We start from the raw sequence: 17,143 nt of genomic DNA on the forward strand, positions 1-17,143 counted from the left end.
GAGTGGGTCACGATCCAACAGATACCGTACTTCAGTTTTCCAGAGAAAAAAAATTGAACCAAAGGACACCATATCACCCTGAAGATTGCTTGGACCTGATGTTTTGTGCAACTCGAGTTGACTTACGTGATGTCAAGTGCAATTTAGGGCATGTTTGGAAGAGGAGGAATGCTCTAGGAAATTTTAGGGTTTAGTTCAAATTTGTACTAAATCCTAAGGGCTTGACTCCCAAAACCACCTTTCCAAATTTGATAAATTTGTGCTAAATTTATACCTGACCAAACTCACCAAAGTTGGAGACTGATTTCAAGAAATTTACTTTTAGGAAGAGAATACTACAGATATGTGGCGTCCATTACAGAATTTGCACAGGAAATGACACAAAAAGGCGTTCTCAGTGGAGAAAGATGGCATTGAAACAACTGTAACAAGAAGTAAGCATCCTCCTCAACGCTTCGAGAACTGGGGGCGCTTGCGTGCCTTCTTAAGACCAGCCTTCTTCCTTTCAACGATACGGGTGTCTCTCGTCAGCAAACCTTCTGACCTCAGAGGAACTCTGTTGGCATTGCTGATCTTCACCAATGCACGGGCGACGCCGAGGCAAATCGCCTGGGCCTGGCCTGAGAGACCACCCCCGTGAACTTTGACAAAGACGTCGTAGTTTTTCTCGAACCCTAGAGTCGCCAAGGGGACCTTGCAGTACTCCATCCACATTGGATTTCCCTGCAAATACTCCTGCATATTTTGAAAATTTCACTAAGTACAGTTAATCAAATAAATGTGATCCGCACAAACATTTTCAACTACAACAGTTGAGTTGAATGAAGTTGTGCTTTCAGTTCACACTAAATAGGTATGTTGTATGAATCCGCCCAGTGAGAAAGTGGCTGGAAATGAACCTCGTGGCTGTTTCAATGGTCTTTAAGCCTTGAGGCATTTACAAAGTTATATAAATGACACCATAATTTAGATCATCTTATCCAAGTTATTGCAGATAATGGCTCCGTTTGGCACAGCTCTAAATCCGAAATCCACGCTGGATCTGGAGTTTGTATAATAAAATAAAGTGGTTTAAATATTTATTTTTTGTCCAAAATAAAAATCAGATGATTCAACCAAATACTCTCAATCCACCCATGGTTCCAGATCCTAGATTTCTTGAAGCTGAATATAACCAGCTCCAAAAAATCCAGGATCTGGATCCGTGCCAAACGGCCCCAATATTATGACTGGAAGGTGGCAACTGTATGAAACTGACGGAATTCAGTACTGGGCATTTCTCAATCCATTCATGGAAAGGATCAGATTAACAGTACTGAGTTCGCACAGACGTTGTATTCATGCCATGATGGACTCAGATTTTAACCCCAAGCAAATGAACAATGGCATTCCAACATTTTCAACGAAGAATAATGCCAACGTCCTAAGCACTGACAAACTAGAAATCAGATTCCGATCGAGTAATGACCAGCAGGCTGAAAAACAGTTGCCTTTGAATCTAACCAAACCAACAAAGACAATCAATACAATGTACGGAGCCACATAGATGCTTGTAAGACAGATTGAAAATCAAGTTGCTAAGTATATTAACCTTGCGAGGTAATCCTCCTTGTAGAGGAAGTTAGACTACAAATGCACTAGCCACTTATCTCGTTCTAACCAAAAACATTTTGCAACAATTCCTCTCCTGCTTGCCATTTGAGGTTATCGGCCACGTTTATACTTCTTATTTCACATTTCTTTCAGATTGCTAGCACCTGGCATCCAAGCTTCAGTTTTAGTTAGTACTACTAGAAGTAGTACAAAATGGCACCATACTCCATAAGCAACAAGGCTCATTGACAGAAACTAGTAACAATCATTTCTGCGGCACAGTCTAGGCTAAACAACGGAACTGCTCATTAGCCAATCTCCTGAAATTCAACGGTGTTAACCATTTGCAGGGATGATGCTACAGATTGCGACGCGGACCAAACAACAAAATGGTGCGACAATAGTTAAATCAGCGAGTGCATTTCTCGGATTGAGTCGGTGGGATGAGCACCTTGGCGTCCCGGAAGTTAATGAAGACCCTGCCGGTGCCCTCCTGGAGCACGACGCGGGCGATGGCCGTCTTGCGACGGCCCGTGGCAGTGATCCGCTGCGCCGCGAATCCCCCCGGCAGCCGCTGCTTCACGTACTTCCGCAGCGCCAACCCCGACAGCGCATCCTCCTCCGCCTCCTCCTCCACGGCTACCACCTCCTCCGCGGGCAGTTCCGGCTCGGCCGCGGAGGCGCGGAGCGCGAGGCGAGCGGCGCGGCCGGAGGTGGAGGTGGAGTGGAGGCGGAGGAGAGGGGACGGGTGGGGCTTGGAGGTGGAGGTGGGGGGGAGGCAGAGGTGGGAGAAGGCGGCGGCGAGGGAGGAGACGAAGAGCGCCATGCTTCGGCGTGGGCTGATGGGGCGAGCGGGCGCCGTGGCCTGTGGATAGGGAGGGCCACGGCGAGGGGGATAAACTAACGCTGAGCCAGTAACCAACACTGTCGGCCAGTTTCCGGCGTTAGATCAGAAATCAAGCTTCACGATTGATTAAGGATCATATCCTCTCGTTACATCTATACTCCTATAAAATAATTAAACAGTCAGAATAGATACAAATATATACACTATATATCTTACATGATAAAATGATTCTAGTCTCTTTTTCTTTCTTTCCCGTTTCTTTCCTTTTCTGCTCATCAAATTAATTAGCAGCTAATTTGAAAACCTCAATTAATATACACACTAATTTGGAAAGCTATATCAATTTAGTGTAATATTATTTTTTCCATAAATTCTTTATTACCATTATAATATTATTAATATTACGTGTGTGCAACATATACGTGGTTTCTAGCTTTGAGAGATTCAAAAGAACTCAAAGGTAAACTCCAATCTTTATCTGTGAACACACTGCCAAGCCGTCTCAAAAAAAAAAGAAGAATAACACACTGCCAAGTGCAACTATGCCGTCTGAATGGCAAGACAAATGATACTTATTCTGGTCATAAATATATATTATTTTAGATAAGATATAATCTCTAATGCATAATTTTAACCACTATTTTTTATTAAAATATATTTATAAAATTCATTGAATTTATGATATTATGAAAGTTTTTTCAAAATAAATCTACACATAAAATTTTAAAGTTTTCAAATTAAATATTTTGAAAGCTATTTTTAAGTTAAAGTTTTAAAAGTTTGACTAAACTTTTTCTAAAACAAAGTGTATTTACAACTGGAGGAGTAATTATCTAGTGTTTTACTACGGCTCGTGATAAATCTCTGATGAGAACATACAAAGTCTAGTATTTGCCAGCACCAGTAAGCAATGGCCTAGTAGAAACTTAAAATTGTTTGATAAAAAGTGAATTATCCACACTCGGGTTGTCAGGAATGCTGAGTTTATTTACTCCTTTTATTCTTTATGAACACAATTGCCTCCCCAGGCTGAATAAACCAGAGATGCTGGGCGATGGTAAGCAATGTACGATAGTATCTTATTTCTGACGCAAAAAGGACAAGCAGGGAAAAAGTTCTTGTGAAAATGAGGAAACGCAGGGAAGACACCTACACGCTCCAGTTACAATTGGGCATTTGGCACTTCGATTTTTTGCAGGCCTTAAGTTGGGGCCGTGGAACCAGTGGGCTCTTTGGCAGAAGAAGCAAGACCGGGAACGGCCCCGATCATAAAAGATGAAAAAAATGTGTTCCATTGCCGGGATTTGAACCGGGTCGCCTGGGTGAAAGCCAGTATCCTAACCGGACTAACGACAATGGATTCGTAATGATGTATTGAATATTCGCTATTTAATTGTATGCACAGAACCATTCAGCAAGTTCCTAAGGTACACTTCCCTGTGTCGGTCGGAGAGAAAAAATGGCACGCTCTTGTCAGGATCGATGGGTTAAACTTTGAGATGAGATGCATGCTCAATATTAACGGATAATCCATTACGTTTGACACAAAAGGCCACATTTTACATGCTTGTGTCAAAGGTGATCCATCTTGTGTCCACCGAGTACGAATCATACCGGTTAAATTTTAATTTTTTATGATTTGTCATATATAACATTCTATGTAACCTTTTTTAGTCTAACAATTGAAATACATGGATCGCTAGCAGACTAGCCCATGATATTAGGTTGTTTTTGTCGTAGATCTGATTGTGGACTTGTGGGAGGAGCTAGGTAGCGCGTCTGTCGCCAAGGTACCTTTCCATTGTTTTTACACGCGTGACGAGCCACCGCCAAGGGAGGAACAAGTAAGCGTTGTGTCACGTGTGTGTGGTGCTGCGCATGCAACTGTGCTCGCGAGTAGAGCTGTGACTTTAGGCCGTCGCAGGACGGCACTAGGAGCTGTTCGTGTCGTGCGCTGGCACAAGTCGCCTTCAGCTAGGCCTAGAAACGGCACGACGGGCCTCATCGTGCCGGATTAGCACGGAGCCAAGACACGGATCGACGTAAGAACCATCGAGCAGTTGCGCGTGGTCATCGTCTTCATCGCTCATCAAAGCACAAACAGGAGCCGCACACGCGATGGGACGGAAAGATGAACGAAGCGAGACGTACGTGCCAGAGATCTCGTCTCCTTGGCGCCAGTACTCACCACTAGGCGAGGAAAACGGTTCAAAGCAAGTCGATAGCCATGCTTATTACAGAAGCATACAAACGAATAATAGATTCGAGCAACCAACGCACAGAAAATAACGCGTGAAGCAAGATCCTTGAGGAGCAAAAATTGAACCGGTAGACGTAAGAACACTAAAATACAGAGCCAAACGTCCAACTGGAAAACACTCGAGGCCAAAAATCAAGTAGGTAGCGGTAGCACAGACCAAAACTGGAAGAAATGGGAAAAGCGAGTTGCAGCAGGATTTTTCACAGGCGTATTAAACGGGATCCAAACAAGCAGAAACCCACGAGGTCTGAGGTGGCGCTCGAGCTGCTTGTCCAGGCTCTCGAGGCATGGCTTCTGCAGCGGGTAGTGGTGGTGGCGAAGGTGGCGGCTACTGGGGAAGGGAAAGAGGTGGCGAGGCGGAGGTGGTTCGAGCTCATGCGGAGGTGGACGCCGACGTTGCTTAGGGAACTGGCGGCGAGCAGGCGATACCGCGATAGGTAGGCCAGCCATTTGATTTTGGGAAGAAGAAATCTGCCTCACGCTAGTGCTCCGTGAGAGGCTGAGAACCATTACTCTTGGATTCTCTTGGGGCAGTGCGTTTGGGCGTTTGGCGTAGTGTATCAGCAAACCAAACGGTGACGAGTGATGGCACCGAGCCACCGACAGCTCTGGTGCAAGTGCCAGGAGAAGTCCAATCCAAACTGGACTGTGAGCACAGGGGTAAAAGGAATATAATTCATAAAATGGAGCGGATAGTGTCTGCATAGTTTCCTCGTGCTCGGCTAGCAGCAGCAGCAGCAGCCGGCGTGCGCGTGCATGGCCAGATGCATGTCAGCTTCAGCTTCGTTCGTTTGTCTCTGGTCTCTGACTCCTTGTGTGCTTGAAAGCTTACGCTCTGTATGTCCTTGACCTTTCAATGGTTTGCAGTCTGTACACATACGACCATCATGTGGCCTTGTGTCTCGGGCCATTTTTTATCAGGCTGGTCTAGACATGGTTTATCTTTTTGTGCCGGGCCAGACCATCTATCGCGCCTCGTATCAAGGCCGGCACGGCCCATGAATCGTGCCGTGCTGTGCTTGAACTGAGTGTGTCATCCTTGGGCCGGCCGAAAAAAAATCCCAGTTCTACTCGCGAGAGACCCGAGATTCCAAAGAGAGCGGCATGCGGTGACGAAGGACAGGAGCACACGGGCGCGCGGCGAAATCATGCGTGTGCCCACGGACCCGCACCGGCGCCCTGGTCGCTCGTACGCGCCAGGCCGGGTCCCTCGCGGCAGGCCAGCCAGTGCCCAGTAGCCACCCTGCTCCGGGTGTGATAGCTCCAACCAAAACGGGACAGAGTGAACAATTTTGATCAGCAAGCAACAAACTGGGTGTGCTTTTTTTTCTTCCAGTAGACAAACTCATGCTACAATAGTGTGAGGGCCTTATGTTTGCCCTACACTACACAGGGTTATACTGGACAAGGTGGTGATACAGCAGCTCATTTCATTTTTTTTTTCAAACACGCAAAAGCTTTGTGAGTCAATTTCAATAGAAGAATGACCACAAATGGACCGAAATTACAAGGCGTAGTAGACCAAGCGCAATAGGCAACTCATTCCCTTCTTGGAATGAAACATGTGTGTTAGGTTTATCTACTCATTTCTTAAATCAAACACTTCTAAGATTATCTGGTTTTCCTCTCCTGATTTCTTTTTTTTTTTATCTAGTCTAGATATAAAATAAGAGCTCCTTTGAAACACAGGATTGCAAAACCGCATGAATAGAAAAATACACAAGAATATGATATAAATACATGTGCAAAACATAGGAATGGAAAACATATGGATTTTGTTGAAGTAGCTGTTTGGATGAGCCACCGAAAAACATAGGAATTTTAGAGATGAACATGAACGAATAACCGCATGCTACAGTGCTTGTGCTTCCAATTCGTCCATATGTGATCTCTATGATTTGGCTCATGATTTACCTATCCTACGTGAGGTACGGAAAAACGAGGTTGGAGTGGATGTTTTCTTTCCCATGTTTTTCCTATAAAATCAGTTGCAAAGAAATTCTTCCTCCAACTTTCTTGCGAACCAAATGACTCTACGGTGCCAAATCCTATAAGAACCAGAACCCTACATTTTCCTGTGAAATTCATGTGAACCAAAAGGGGCTAAAGGTTGAAACACATCAGCAATCTTCCACCCATAGCTAACCTCTTATTTTTCTCCTTTCCAGCTATTAATTAAGTGGAAAGCAATCTTTCCACTTAATCAATTGATGGGTTTTTTGAAAAGCGAAAGCGAAAGGCAAATTAATAATGGCGCCAACCAAAGCCCAAGTAGCCAGTTGGGCTGGAACCGGGTTTAAAACTTGAAACCAAAAGTTCAAATCGAAGAACAATGGCGGTCAGTGTGCCTAGATTCCGTTCTCATGATCCTTGGCCGTAAATACGATCAAAGGGGTCAAAGGGGTCAAAAGGGTTGAACAGAAAGCAACGATTCAGGCAGCATCTTCTGCCGTTCAATTACGAAAGGAAAAGCAAAAAATGAGAGAATCGGCGGTGATGCTTCACAATAAGCCATGGCCGCACGCCGATTCATGCAAAATAGTTTTGGCTTTGCGATGCCGCGAAGAAGCCGGCCACTGCGCGAGGATGCCGTGCTTGATTTTGAACCGAGGTGCGCAAAATTATGGTCAAACACAAACGCATCGGTTGGAGCATGTGACAGTTTTCTTTTCCTTGTTTTTTCTTGCGTAAACAGTTTTCTTTTCCTTGTTTTTTCTTGCGTAAACAGTTTTCTTTTCCTTGTTTTTTCTTGCGTAAACAGTTTTCTTTTCCTTGTTACCAAACACCACCTCTTGACGTGCCAACCGTACTCATGTTCTCACCTGACTTGAACTCCTCAAATTTAGTAAGAATTGGGTTCTATTTGGTATGACGAGATTTGGAGTTTATAGGCTAATATAATTTTTTAAGTATCTATCTTTAGTTTAAAAGAAAAAAGTTGTCTCATTCAGATTCTCGATGTATCTTCAATTTCAATTTAATAAAATTTTACAGCTATAGATACCTAGCTTTAAAAATTCATATATCTATATCTCCGAAAATTTATGGAGCTAGAGCTCCCCTAAACAAACAGTTAATTTGGACATGCTTGCAAACCAAATCACCTTGAATTCCATGCAAATATGCTCGAGGATGCGAGAGCAAACGCCAAACGCTACTGATTCTGCAGATGCAGCGAAAGCAGCCAGTGCCATTAGCGATATGGGCATTTGGGTTTTGTTTGGTATCTACAGTTCTAAGCGCAACTTTTTTTTTATAGGATGTTCCCCACACAACTAGTACTACTACTACCAGTACAGTAGCGTCGCGTGGCTGTCTGCTCCGTGCTCAGCACCGTTCACCAATCGCCAGCATTTTTTTGGATTTCCTGCTGACCCTTGCCGTGCCAATGTCCTGTCCTCCTCCTGCTGCCCCATACGCAACGTACTAGGATTACGTCCCCACAGTTCTCAAGGCAGATTAGATTCAAACCCTGCCTTGTGATGACAACATTGCCCCCCGTATTTTCCAGCTCTTTACTTCTGGAGCAGTCACACTCCAAGTGTACTTAATTAGCAAGAAGGGTGGCCTTTACTCAAAACGCCCTTAACTTTCGTAGTGCTTTGCAGATTGCACTAGGGACACCCCTGAGCCCTAGGACAGTGATAGATTGTTTGAACGGGCGTGTCTGTCCTTAGTAGTCTCCCGGTTTCCATCGATGTTAAAGCACCTTTAATACATTCTTTAAAATCCACTCCTTATATCTTTATAAAGAGAATCTTACTAATAAAATTCACTGTCTAAATCTTTTTTCTCTTTAGCAGACTCTCAATACTCTATTTTTATATTTCAAAAGACTAAAACATCTTTAAGAGACTCTTTAAAATTCACATCCTATATCTTTATATAGTGAGTCTTCTTAATAAAATTCATTCCCTAATTTTTTTTCTCTCTAGCAGACTCTTAATACCCTATTCTCTATATTTCAACAAACCAGAGCCTCTTTCCTCTCTTGTATCATCGACAAGTGAACCCTAGCTGTCATATTGCACTGTGCGCTCAGTTGGGTTCTCGTCGATGGCATGCACCTAGGATAGCCACGAACGTTGCGTCGTCTGGGCGTACCCCCGCCCGCTATCTCTCCCGAAACAAAGCCATCGCCTTGGTGAACTTGCCGGCCATGCGCTCGCCACATGTGAGGTAGAGCGTGATGAGTCTGTTGCAGAACCACATTCGAAATTCAATCCTCCCAAATCCTCCATCGCTATGGCTCTCTTCTCCCTCTTCCTCTCCCTCCCCCTCTCGAAGTCCCCTCCAATGGCTCCAAATCCCACCGCTTGCTCCTCGTCCTGCCCTCCTTCGCCATGCTTGTGGTGTCCTCTTCCTTTGACTTGCGCCGCTATTAGACCTCCCTGATCGTCGAGGTGGAGTCCGAGCTCGACGCCACGATGCCCATGCGCCCGCCAGAGAGCATCCACTCCGCCATGCGCCACGCCGTCCTCCCGGGCGTCGCCAAGCGCGCGTCCCTGGTGCTTTGCGTCTCCGCCTGTGAGCTCCTCAACGTGCTGCGCGTGGCCACGCTTGAGATGCTCCATGCAGCATCGCTCGTGAACGACCACCTCCTCCAGGAAGTCATCGTGGCAGTCGGGGCAGGAGAGCTCCCCAGGCCCCAGCGATGATGGCGGCCATCGCAAGGAGGACGGTGCGATTGCATTGATAACAAAAGTACTACTTGCGCGTGATGACGGCATAGTAGGCGACGGCTGGAGTAGGCAGAGCTAGAGCACAGGGAGCCGGAGCCGAGCTCCCGGCGGGCGGGGCGAGCGGGTGGGCCTGGGGCGGTTGGCTGATTTTGAGAGCGAGGGGGCGTTCTCCATATTTAGCTAGCGAGATGGAGGATTTTAGGGGTTGGTAAATATTGGGGGTAAGAATAGAAAGTTGTTAAAGCTAGGACTTGGGATGAGATTTTCTAAATTTAACTATTAAGATTAGAATTAAGAGACTCTTGGAGATGCTCTTACGAATCTTGCTTTACATGTCCATAAACTGCTATGAGACTCAATTCCATATGAATTTATCTGTCTTATTTTAAAGATGGAATTTGATAAAAAAAATCCCATCGAAGATATTCAGGATATCAAAATTGTCACTAAGTCATCTAAGTAGGATGCCCCCGGATCTATCACTGTCCTAGGGCTTGGGGTATCCCTAGTGCAACCTAGCATATGGCAAGATTTATTAAGAAATAAATATTTGAGGTCTAAAACACTATCATATGTCCAATAAAAATCAGGAGATTCACACTTCTAGGCTATGATGATGATCGTGGAGTGATATTTGTTCCGCTTCGGAGCATTCGTTATAACAAATAGCTCAAAAATCAGATTATGATAGGATATATGGCTAGGATTTTCACCATTTCGGGACTAATACCTCAGTCTGTATAATATAGCGCATCACAAGCACAAAACTGTAGCCCAAGTTTTGCAAACATCACAGATGAATGTGTCATTATGGTGGAATCTTATTGGCTCAAAGTTGATTGCATCGAATGGCCTCTGCTGAGGCTATATTACATCAATTTATCACATGAGTGGGATTAATTTAACTAGAATCTGAACCAAAATGGTAAATTCTCAGTGCATTCCTTGTATCGCGCCCTAAGCATTTTAACATGCCAAACATAAATAAATAATTATGGAAACTAAAATCAAAATTTCCTTTGATACCCACGGCAAGGAATTCTCCTGACTAAAGATAATTTAATAAAGAGAAAATGACAAGCCAGTCATAAGTGCATCTTTTGTCACATAAATGAGATAATTAGTCAACTCTTCTTTGAATGCCAATTTGTCCGTTCCACATGATTTATCATTCAAGTAGCTTTAAATCTTTATCCGCCCATAATATATCCCACATAATGGGAAATTAGCTCCACGGCCTTAAGTAAACAAAAGCTTATATTTTGGTTGGAGCGGTAGCTCTATGTCGATCGTTATGGCTATGTAAAAATAATGTTATTTTTTATAAAAGAATTTTTTCATCTTTTTATAGGTTACCTATATATGTACACACTAGTTTCATATTTGATATGTGCTTAGCAACCGGAGTCTCGAGAGAGGATAACGGCTGTGTATGCGATTGGAACTAGTGGTTAGGTGCTCTTTATCTAATTTGTTTTCTTATGTACCTAGTTTCTTTTTCTATTTTTGTTATTTTGGGATGTGTGTATTATATTATTCGATTATATCAGTTTGATGTAATATGAGAGTTAATAAAATTTTTATTAATTTTTTTAATCCAGATACTAAGTATATCTCCATGTACATCTGGCCTGCATTCTCAGTTGAGAAACGTGCATGTGGGTTGCAGTAGAACTCATTTCACTTACTAGTAACATTCAGTAAAACCCAAGTGCATAATCCACCATTGCTAGTACTGGCAAACTGCACATCGAAGCATGCACGTGATCAAAGGGCTTTAGGGGCAAACCACGCAGACCAAATGCCAAGATAGATTACCCTTCCAGCGAGGAAAGCAGCAGCAGTAGTAACAGTACTGCCGAGGCTGGTAAAAACAAAACAATGGCAGTACCCGAGAGCGGTAAACATCGAGGAGTGCAGTTAAATCGCAGGCCTAATCGGACGAGACAGGCGAAATGTGACACTGACCGTGGGCCCCGCGCTATGCGTTAGGTAGAAGAGAGCTCCTCCCAAGAACCGATGGAGACAGAGGTGTAAAACTGCAAGATACTAGCAGAATCTCATGTCATGCCTGCCTGGTTAGAATACTATCGAGTGAGGTGTCTGAAGACTCTGAAGCACACAAAGCAGCCACTACAGTGGCAGTACTGCCTTGAGCTGGTACAGCTGCAAACACAAGGAGCAGAGAGCACACAGGGATAAAAGGGTAGAGAAGATAGAAGAGGGACACGTAGAAAAAGGAATGGAATCCTAGAAGAAATTCAGAGAGAGGTAGGGAGGACCATGATGGCAGGTGTGGCATCATAGATGGTTAAAGGGGGACACCACTCATCTGGTAAAGCTCAAAAGAAGATGTTGCTCTCCCTTTGTTCTCTTTTCCTTCCATTGCTTTTTCCTGCCTCTGTCTTTCCCTTCTTTTTTCTCTGGCTTTGGGGAAAGAAATGATGTGAGGTTCCTGTCACTCATGCCTGGCTAGGTAGATTCTGCAGGGGCTCGTCCTTATTACGGCTGCCGCTGGGCTGTGGCGGGGGAGGGGAGGTATTTGGGCTCTGGCCTCTTGGTGATTTTCGCAATTCTCGTGTCGGCCTGAAATTTTGAGGCAATTTTGTTCTGGTTTTGGATCCTGAAGAGCGAGGCGAGGATTGTTTTAGATTGGTATGTGTGACCTTCTTGGTTGTCTCTCCCTTTTAGCCCTGCTTGTGTTCTTTGACCCGTTAGTTACCGAATTTTTAGATGGTTTTTTTTTTGTTGCAGAGGAACTGGGACTTTTGGTCTAGTTGCTCGCGTTTGATCCCAAGATAGGTTTAGTTCTGAATTTGCTTAGTACTTTCTGCTACGTTTAGCAATTTTCTTGATTTCAAAGATGGCTCTGAAATTCTTACTACTTTGTTAAATGGGGAAAAACATCATTATGTGAAAATTACGAATGGCATATTCTAGGGGTTTTGCTCACTGCTCACAGCCAGAAGATAATGTAAACTTGATCTTTCCTTAGTTGCTTTGTGAGCAATATATTCTCGATGTGGCTTTCTTGATTCCTAATTGCAACTTCAGTTTCATCAAGTTAACTCTTGTGCATTACTGCTCAGGTCTATGAACAAGTGCTGCTATTGTAGCTAGTATCAGAGCTGATCATAAGCTTCCTAAGGCAGCATGACAGAGTTGAAGGTTGGAAATCTCGACGCCCGAACAACAAATATCAGGAATGTCCCCATTGCTGTAATCCCAGAAGGATTCTGGTGCTGCCCGTCCCAGGCCGTGCTCCAGAAGACGGTGAAGAACCAAAACCAGCAGGCAAAACCCAAAGGGGGTGCCTCCCCTCCTGCGTCAAAGGCCTCGTCGATTCAGAGGGCACCAACAATCTCATCAGAGAGAAGAACACATTCGACCCCGACAAAGTCTAAAATCATTTTGGAGGAACAAAGGTGCTTATCAGCAGACAATGCCACAACTAATCCACCAAAGGCAGTGAATGAAAGGCCACCAAAGCAACATAAGATATCTGTTGGATTTGGCCAGCTTGAGATGAGTGACTTGAAGGTTGTGCTGTATGGCAAGGATGGGGTTGCGGTAAAGATGAGTGTCCACAAGAACATCCTAGCTGAAAATAGTACCTTCTTTGCTGATAAGCTCTCGAGGCAATCCCCAGTGTCGAGTATAGAGGTGCCTGATTGTGAGGATGTGGAGATTTATGTTGAGACTGTTGGGTTGATGTACTGCAGTGATGTCAAGCAGAGGCTGATCAAGCAAAGTGTTCCACGTGTTCTTCGAATCTTGAAGGTTTGCTCTTGTAAATTTTTAATTCTGTTTTTAACTTACTGCTGACTAAATATTGGTATAGTTTGTAGATCTGCCCTTTTTAGGTCAGCAAGCTAGTATAGAAATGTAAATACAAAAACAGGAAAAATGCCAAGTATTGCTCTTTTATGAGAAAAGAATGTTGATAATTGAACTATACTATTTTTAAATGAAAAATAATTGAACTATACTTACGATATTAGTTTTTAGATAACCTTTCCTAAATTCCAAAAAATTACTATCTAGCAGCTTCTCTTATGTACAATCTACTTAAATCAAAGTTAATGTTAAATTGGAAAATCTACCCAAGGAAAATAATCCCTCCTGTGAAAGAAAAGTGTCACCTCGGAATTTAGTGATCAAAGTAGCATTAAATATTGACATTTATAAGTCAAAAGGTCATTTTTATTTTTACTGGAGGCAGTATTTGCCTTACAGCAGCATGACTATGAGCGACCACCAGTAATAAATTAATTGTCCTTAAATATAAAAAAGAAGCCATTGTTCGGTGCAACTGAGTGGTACCTGCTTGTCCGGATCATGCTGTTACATCAAAGGGATATTGTCTACTATACCCATAATACTACAACATGTCACTTAATATATAGAAGCTGACAAAGACTGCATCGTCCTATATATCTTGCACATACCAGTTGTTGGGGGTTGAGACAATCTCAAGCTAGGCAGGCTGTCATGTATTATGTTATCGCTTTATGGAGCAAATGGCAGGAATGCACCAATCAGGCCCATGACTACATGGACCTTGGCCATACCTTGCTAACGTGGTACCTTAATTAGGACCAACCAATCTGATTCAGAACAAATGCTCCATTTCTTCTACTTATGTTCTATTGTTCCCTTCGTAATTTAGTTTTTATGCTGTGCAGGTTGCAGAATCATTAGGTTTCCGAACATGCGTCATGTCATGCTTAGATTACTTGGAAGCGGTCCCTTGGGTTGGGGAAGAAGAGGAGAATGTGGTCTCATCTGTTCGGAATCTGCAGAGTGATAATTACGGCGTTAGCCCTGTACTGAAGAGGGTAGCTTCTGATTTAACGATCCCACCAAATGACACATTCTCACACATCATTGAATTAGTTTTGAAAAGCAACGAGGACAGAGGGCGGCGTGAGATGAAGTCCTTGGTGCTGAAACTTCTGAAGGAGAATAGCACTAGCCGTACCAGTGGATCTTCTGACTTATGTGCTGAAACTCTCTACAGATCATGCCAGAACTGCCTGGAGTCCTTGTTGGCCTTGTTTCAACAAGCATCTGACAGTGATTTTGCCGAGCAATCTCTGGGTATTAAAGAGCCGGTTTTCCGACAAATTGCTCTAGAAGCAGACAATCTCCTTTGGTTAGCTGAGATTTTATCTGACAGGAATGCTGCTGATGCGTTAGCAGTCATGTGGGCTAACCAACGTGAGCTGGCTGGGTTGCACTCCAAGTTACCAGTCAAGTCGCGCCACCTTGTCAGCTGCGTCACGGCGAGGCTCTTCGTAGCAATTGGGAAAGGAGAGATGCTTCCTGCAAAGGACACACGGCGACTTCTCTTGGATGTCTGGTTGCAGCCTCTCATGGATGATTATAACTGGTTGCAGCACGGTTGCAGGTCGTTTGACCGTAAAGTGGTGGAGGAAGGGATCGGGCGGACTATCTTGACGCTCCCGCTGGAGGATCAGCAGATGATACTGCTCTCGTGGCTCGGGAGCTTCTTGAAGGTTGGGGACAGCTGCCCCAATCTCCAGAAGGCCTTTGAGGTGTGGTGGAGGAGGACTTTCATAAGGCCTTATGCTGAGCAACAAGGGAGTAGATCGCAATCGGGTCGGAGTTGAGATCTCATTTGGTTGCGCAAGAAAATAGCCGTGTTATCTAATCTAGTATATTTCTCAGATAATAGAGTGGTAATTTCTTACAACGTTGTGCAACATTACGACCAATGTACTAATGTGCAGAAACTCAATGCTTGATGCAATTGTAAAGATTTTGCTGAGATGTGTCTTTGTAAATTCCGGGGAGAATGATTTCCATGTTTGAATGTTGCTTGAAATGCTTACCTATTGACATACTCCAAACGTTAAGCTACGATGCAGCTTCTTTGTTGTGTCAGTATGATGTTATTCTTCTGCTTCATTTCCACTTAAGAAACCAAGACCTATTTGAATTTTGAATTCAAACGCTACATCACAGTGAAATATGCCTACGTAGTGCGAGTCAATCACGTCCTTTTTTGTACCTTCTGCAGGTGAAGTTTCCGAAAAATCATAATTCCGAACGAAGGGAAGCACTAAAGAAAAGCGGAGATCAATTGAAACTTTAATGATACACTGGCGTGACACACCAAACAACACAAGATGAGATAGCAAATTGCTTCGGGCAAGCAGAACCTCTCAGACGCATCAGGAGACCATCCAAAGTGGAGAGCTTTCTTGCCTTGTAACAACCTGCATTGTCTCATCTGGATGCAGACTTATGAACAACCCTTCAATTAGCAAGGGCTCTGAGCAAGCTCTCACCAGCTAGCTCATCATCCTCTGGAACTCGTGGAAGTCGAGGCCGCCGTCGCCGTCGACGTCGTAGGCCCGTATCATGGCCTCGCAGTCGGCGACGGACCGCTGGTCGCCGAGCTGGGCGAGCACCCTCTGCAGCCCCCTGGCCGTGATCCTGCCGGCGGACTCCACGGCGTTGAACACCTCGAACGCCCTCCGCAGGTCCTCCTCCTGGCCGCCCTCCCGCTCCATCAGCGCCACGAACCCGGCGAAGTCCAGCATGTACCCGTCGCCGTCTCCCGGTCCCCACGACGGCATGTCGTCGCCCATGGACACGAAGAACGCGCGCAGCTCGGCGCCGGAGATCTTGCCGTCGTTGTCCCGGTCGAAGTGCTGGAAGATCCTCTGCAGCTCGCACTGCCTTCTGCTGGAGCTGGACCCGGACCCGGACCCGGACCCGGACCCCCTGCCAAACGACGACGAGGAGGACCGCGTGACGGCTGCGCCGGGGCTCGCCGCGTCGGACTGCCCGCAGAAGAACGGCAGGCCGAGCCTGAAGCTCCGTTTGCGCGACAGTCGCTTCGCCATTGCTGCTTCTCGCAGCTCACAACTCTTGCAAGAACCAGGAAGTTATAGACCTGTACACTTGTTTCACTTCGCTGGTGCAGTGCAGCTATGCAAGAGCCAAGTGCAGCGACCTCCTTTTATAGGTGCTCAGCTCAGCTGCTGTGATGCGAAGAAGAAGAAGCTGCCAATGCCATGAATCTTTGTGTGGGGTTTGACCGGTCACAATGAGAAGTTGGTTGGGCCTGCGTCGCAACTACTTAAGATCATCTCCAAAGTTTTTTTTGTGTCTGGATTCTCTTCACGATAGAATTTTTTTCCCTTCAGTATTTCAACGGTTTTCTTTTACATTTCTAATCCTAAAGAAATTCTCAATCTATTCCTTTCAGAACGGGATTATCTCTTCTTTCTCTTCACGATTTCGTTCGAAAGAAAGTTATCGAAAATGAGAAAAAATAAAGAGAATGAGAACGAGAAAAAAATTAAAAAAAAATAAATTAAAGAGAATATAATTTTAGATGTCTAACCCCTCACCTCAGATACTGTCAGCTTGGCATTATCTAACTCCCATCAGACAACGTGATCACATGCTCACGATCCGCGCGCCGCCGCCCACCGAACAACGATATCTCGGAATCCGTGACAGTATGGGAGGCCCTTGACCTGACGAGTGATGGGTCAGACTCCACTGAAAAATTCAGTGTTTGATTTGCAGGCCTTCAGAGGCTGATGACAAGACAAGTGATGCAGCTAGACAGGACATGTCCTTACACTTTCAGTGGGAGAAGGAATCTGAAACTACTAGCATTTGAGATCATTGAGCCCTAATGATTTGTTCTTGATCTCTTTTTTCCCAGAATACGATTGTTCTTGATCTTGCTTTCTTCAAATATCAAGTTCAGATTTCCTG

The 17,143-nt window shown here is 44.6% G+C and overlaps 3 protein-coding genes across 10 annotated transcripts; 1 reads left to right on the forward strand and 2 right to left on the reverse strand.

Annotated features, from left to right (window-relative positions):
- Positions 1-301: 301 nt before the first annotated feature.
- Positions 302-2,488, reverse strand: LOC133915343 (small ribosomal subunit protein uS9c-like). Its single transcript, XM_062358466.1, has 2 exons — positions 2,045-2,488; positions 302-735 (listed from the first exon to the last, which is right to left on the reverse strand). The coding sequence occupies exons 1-2, from the start codon at positions 2,417-2,419 to the stop codon at positions 448-450; spliced, it is 663 nt and encodes a 220-aa protein (XP_062214450.1). The 5' UTR covers positions 2,420-2,488; the 3' UTR covers positions 302-447.
- Positions 2,489-11,437: 8,949 nt separating this feature from the next.
- On the forward strand, positions 11,438-15,351 carry LOC133915344 (BTB/POZ domain-containing protein At3g50780-like). Of its 8 annotated transcripts, XM_062358469.1 has the most exons (5): positions 11,438-11,717; positions 11,859-12,037; positions 12,137-12,184; positions 12,472-13,162; positions 14,068-15,351. In XM_062358469.1, exons 4-5 carry the CDS (start codon positions 12,536-12,538, stop codon positions 15,013-15,015), a joined length of 1,575 nt encoding a protein of 524 aa, XP_062214453.1. In that variant the 5' UTR covers positions 11,438-11,717; positions 11,859-12,037; positions 12,137-12,184; positions 12,472-12,535; the 3' UTR covers positions 15,016-15,351. The 8 variants fall into 8 exon arrangements, with proteins under 8 accessions (XP_062214453.1, XP_062214458.1, XP_062214456.1 ...); XM_062358474.1 differs by lacking the exon at positions 12,137-12,184 and having other exon boundaries at positions 11,859-11,920; XM_062358472.1 differs by lacking the exon at positions 12,137-12,184 and having other exon boundaries at positions 11,863-11,920.
- A 117-nt stretch (positions 15,352-15,468) lies between these two features.
- LOC133915346 (probable calcium-binding protein CML41) lies at positions 15,469-16,329 on the reverse strand. Its single transcript, XM_062358476.1, has one exon. The coding sequence runs from the start codon at positions 16,255-16,257 to the stop codon at positions 15,700-15,702; it is 558 nt and encodes a 185-aa protein (XP_062214460.1). The 5' UTR covers positions 16,258-16,329; the 3' UTR covers positions 15,469-15,699.
- Between the last annotated feature and the right edge of the window lie 814 nt (positions 16,330-17,143).

Source organism: Phragmites australis, chromosome 4 (genome assembly GCF_958298935.1).
Source record: "Phragmites australis chromosome 4, lpPhrAust1.1, whole genome shotgun sequence".
In the NCBI taxonomy this organism is placed as follows: Eukaryota; Viridiplantae; Streptophyta; class Magnoliopsida; order Poales; family Poaceae; genus Phragmites; species Phragmites australis.

Bases quoted from the DNA above. Each gene is read 5' to 3' on its own strand.
- LOC133915343 (XM_062358466.1), bottom strand. From the start codon at position 2,419: ATGGCGCTCTTCGTCTCCTCCCTCGCCGCCGCCTTCTCCCACCTCTGC. The intron at 736-2,044 runs GTGCTCATCCCA...CAAAATATGCAG, and splicing joins TTAACTTCCGGGACGCCAAG to GAGTATTTGCAGGGAAATCC.
- LOC133915344 (XM_062358469.1), top strand. From the start codon at position 12,536: ATGACAGAGTTGAAGGTTGGAAATCTCGACGCCCGAACAACAAATATC. The intron at 13,163-14,067 runs GTTTGCTCTTGT...TATGCTGTGCAG, and splicing joins GTGTTCTTCGAATCTTGAAG to GTTGCAGAATCATTAGGTTT.
- LOC133915346 (XM_062358476.1), bottom strand. From the start codon at position 16,257: ATGGCGAAGCGACTGTCGCGCAAACGGAGCTTCAGGCTCGGCCTGCCG.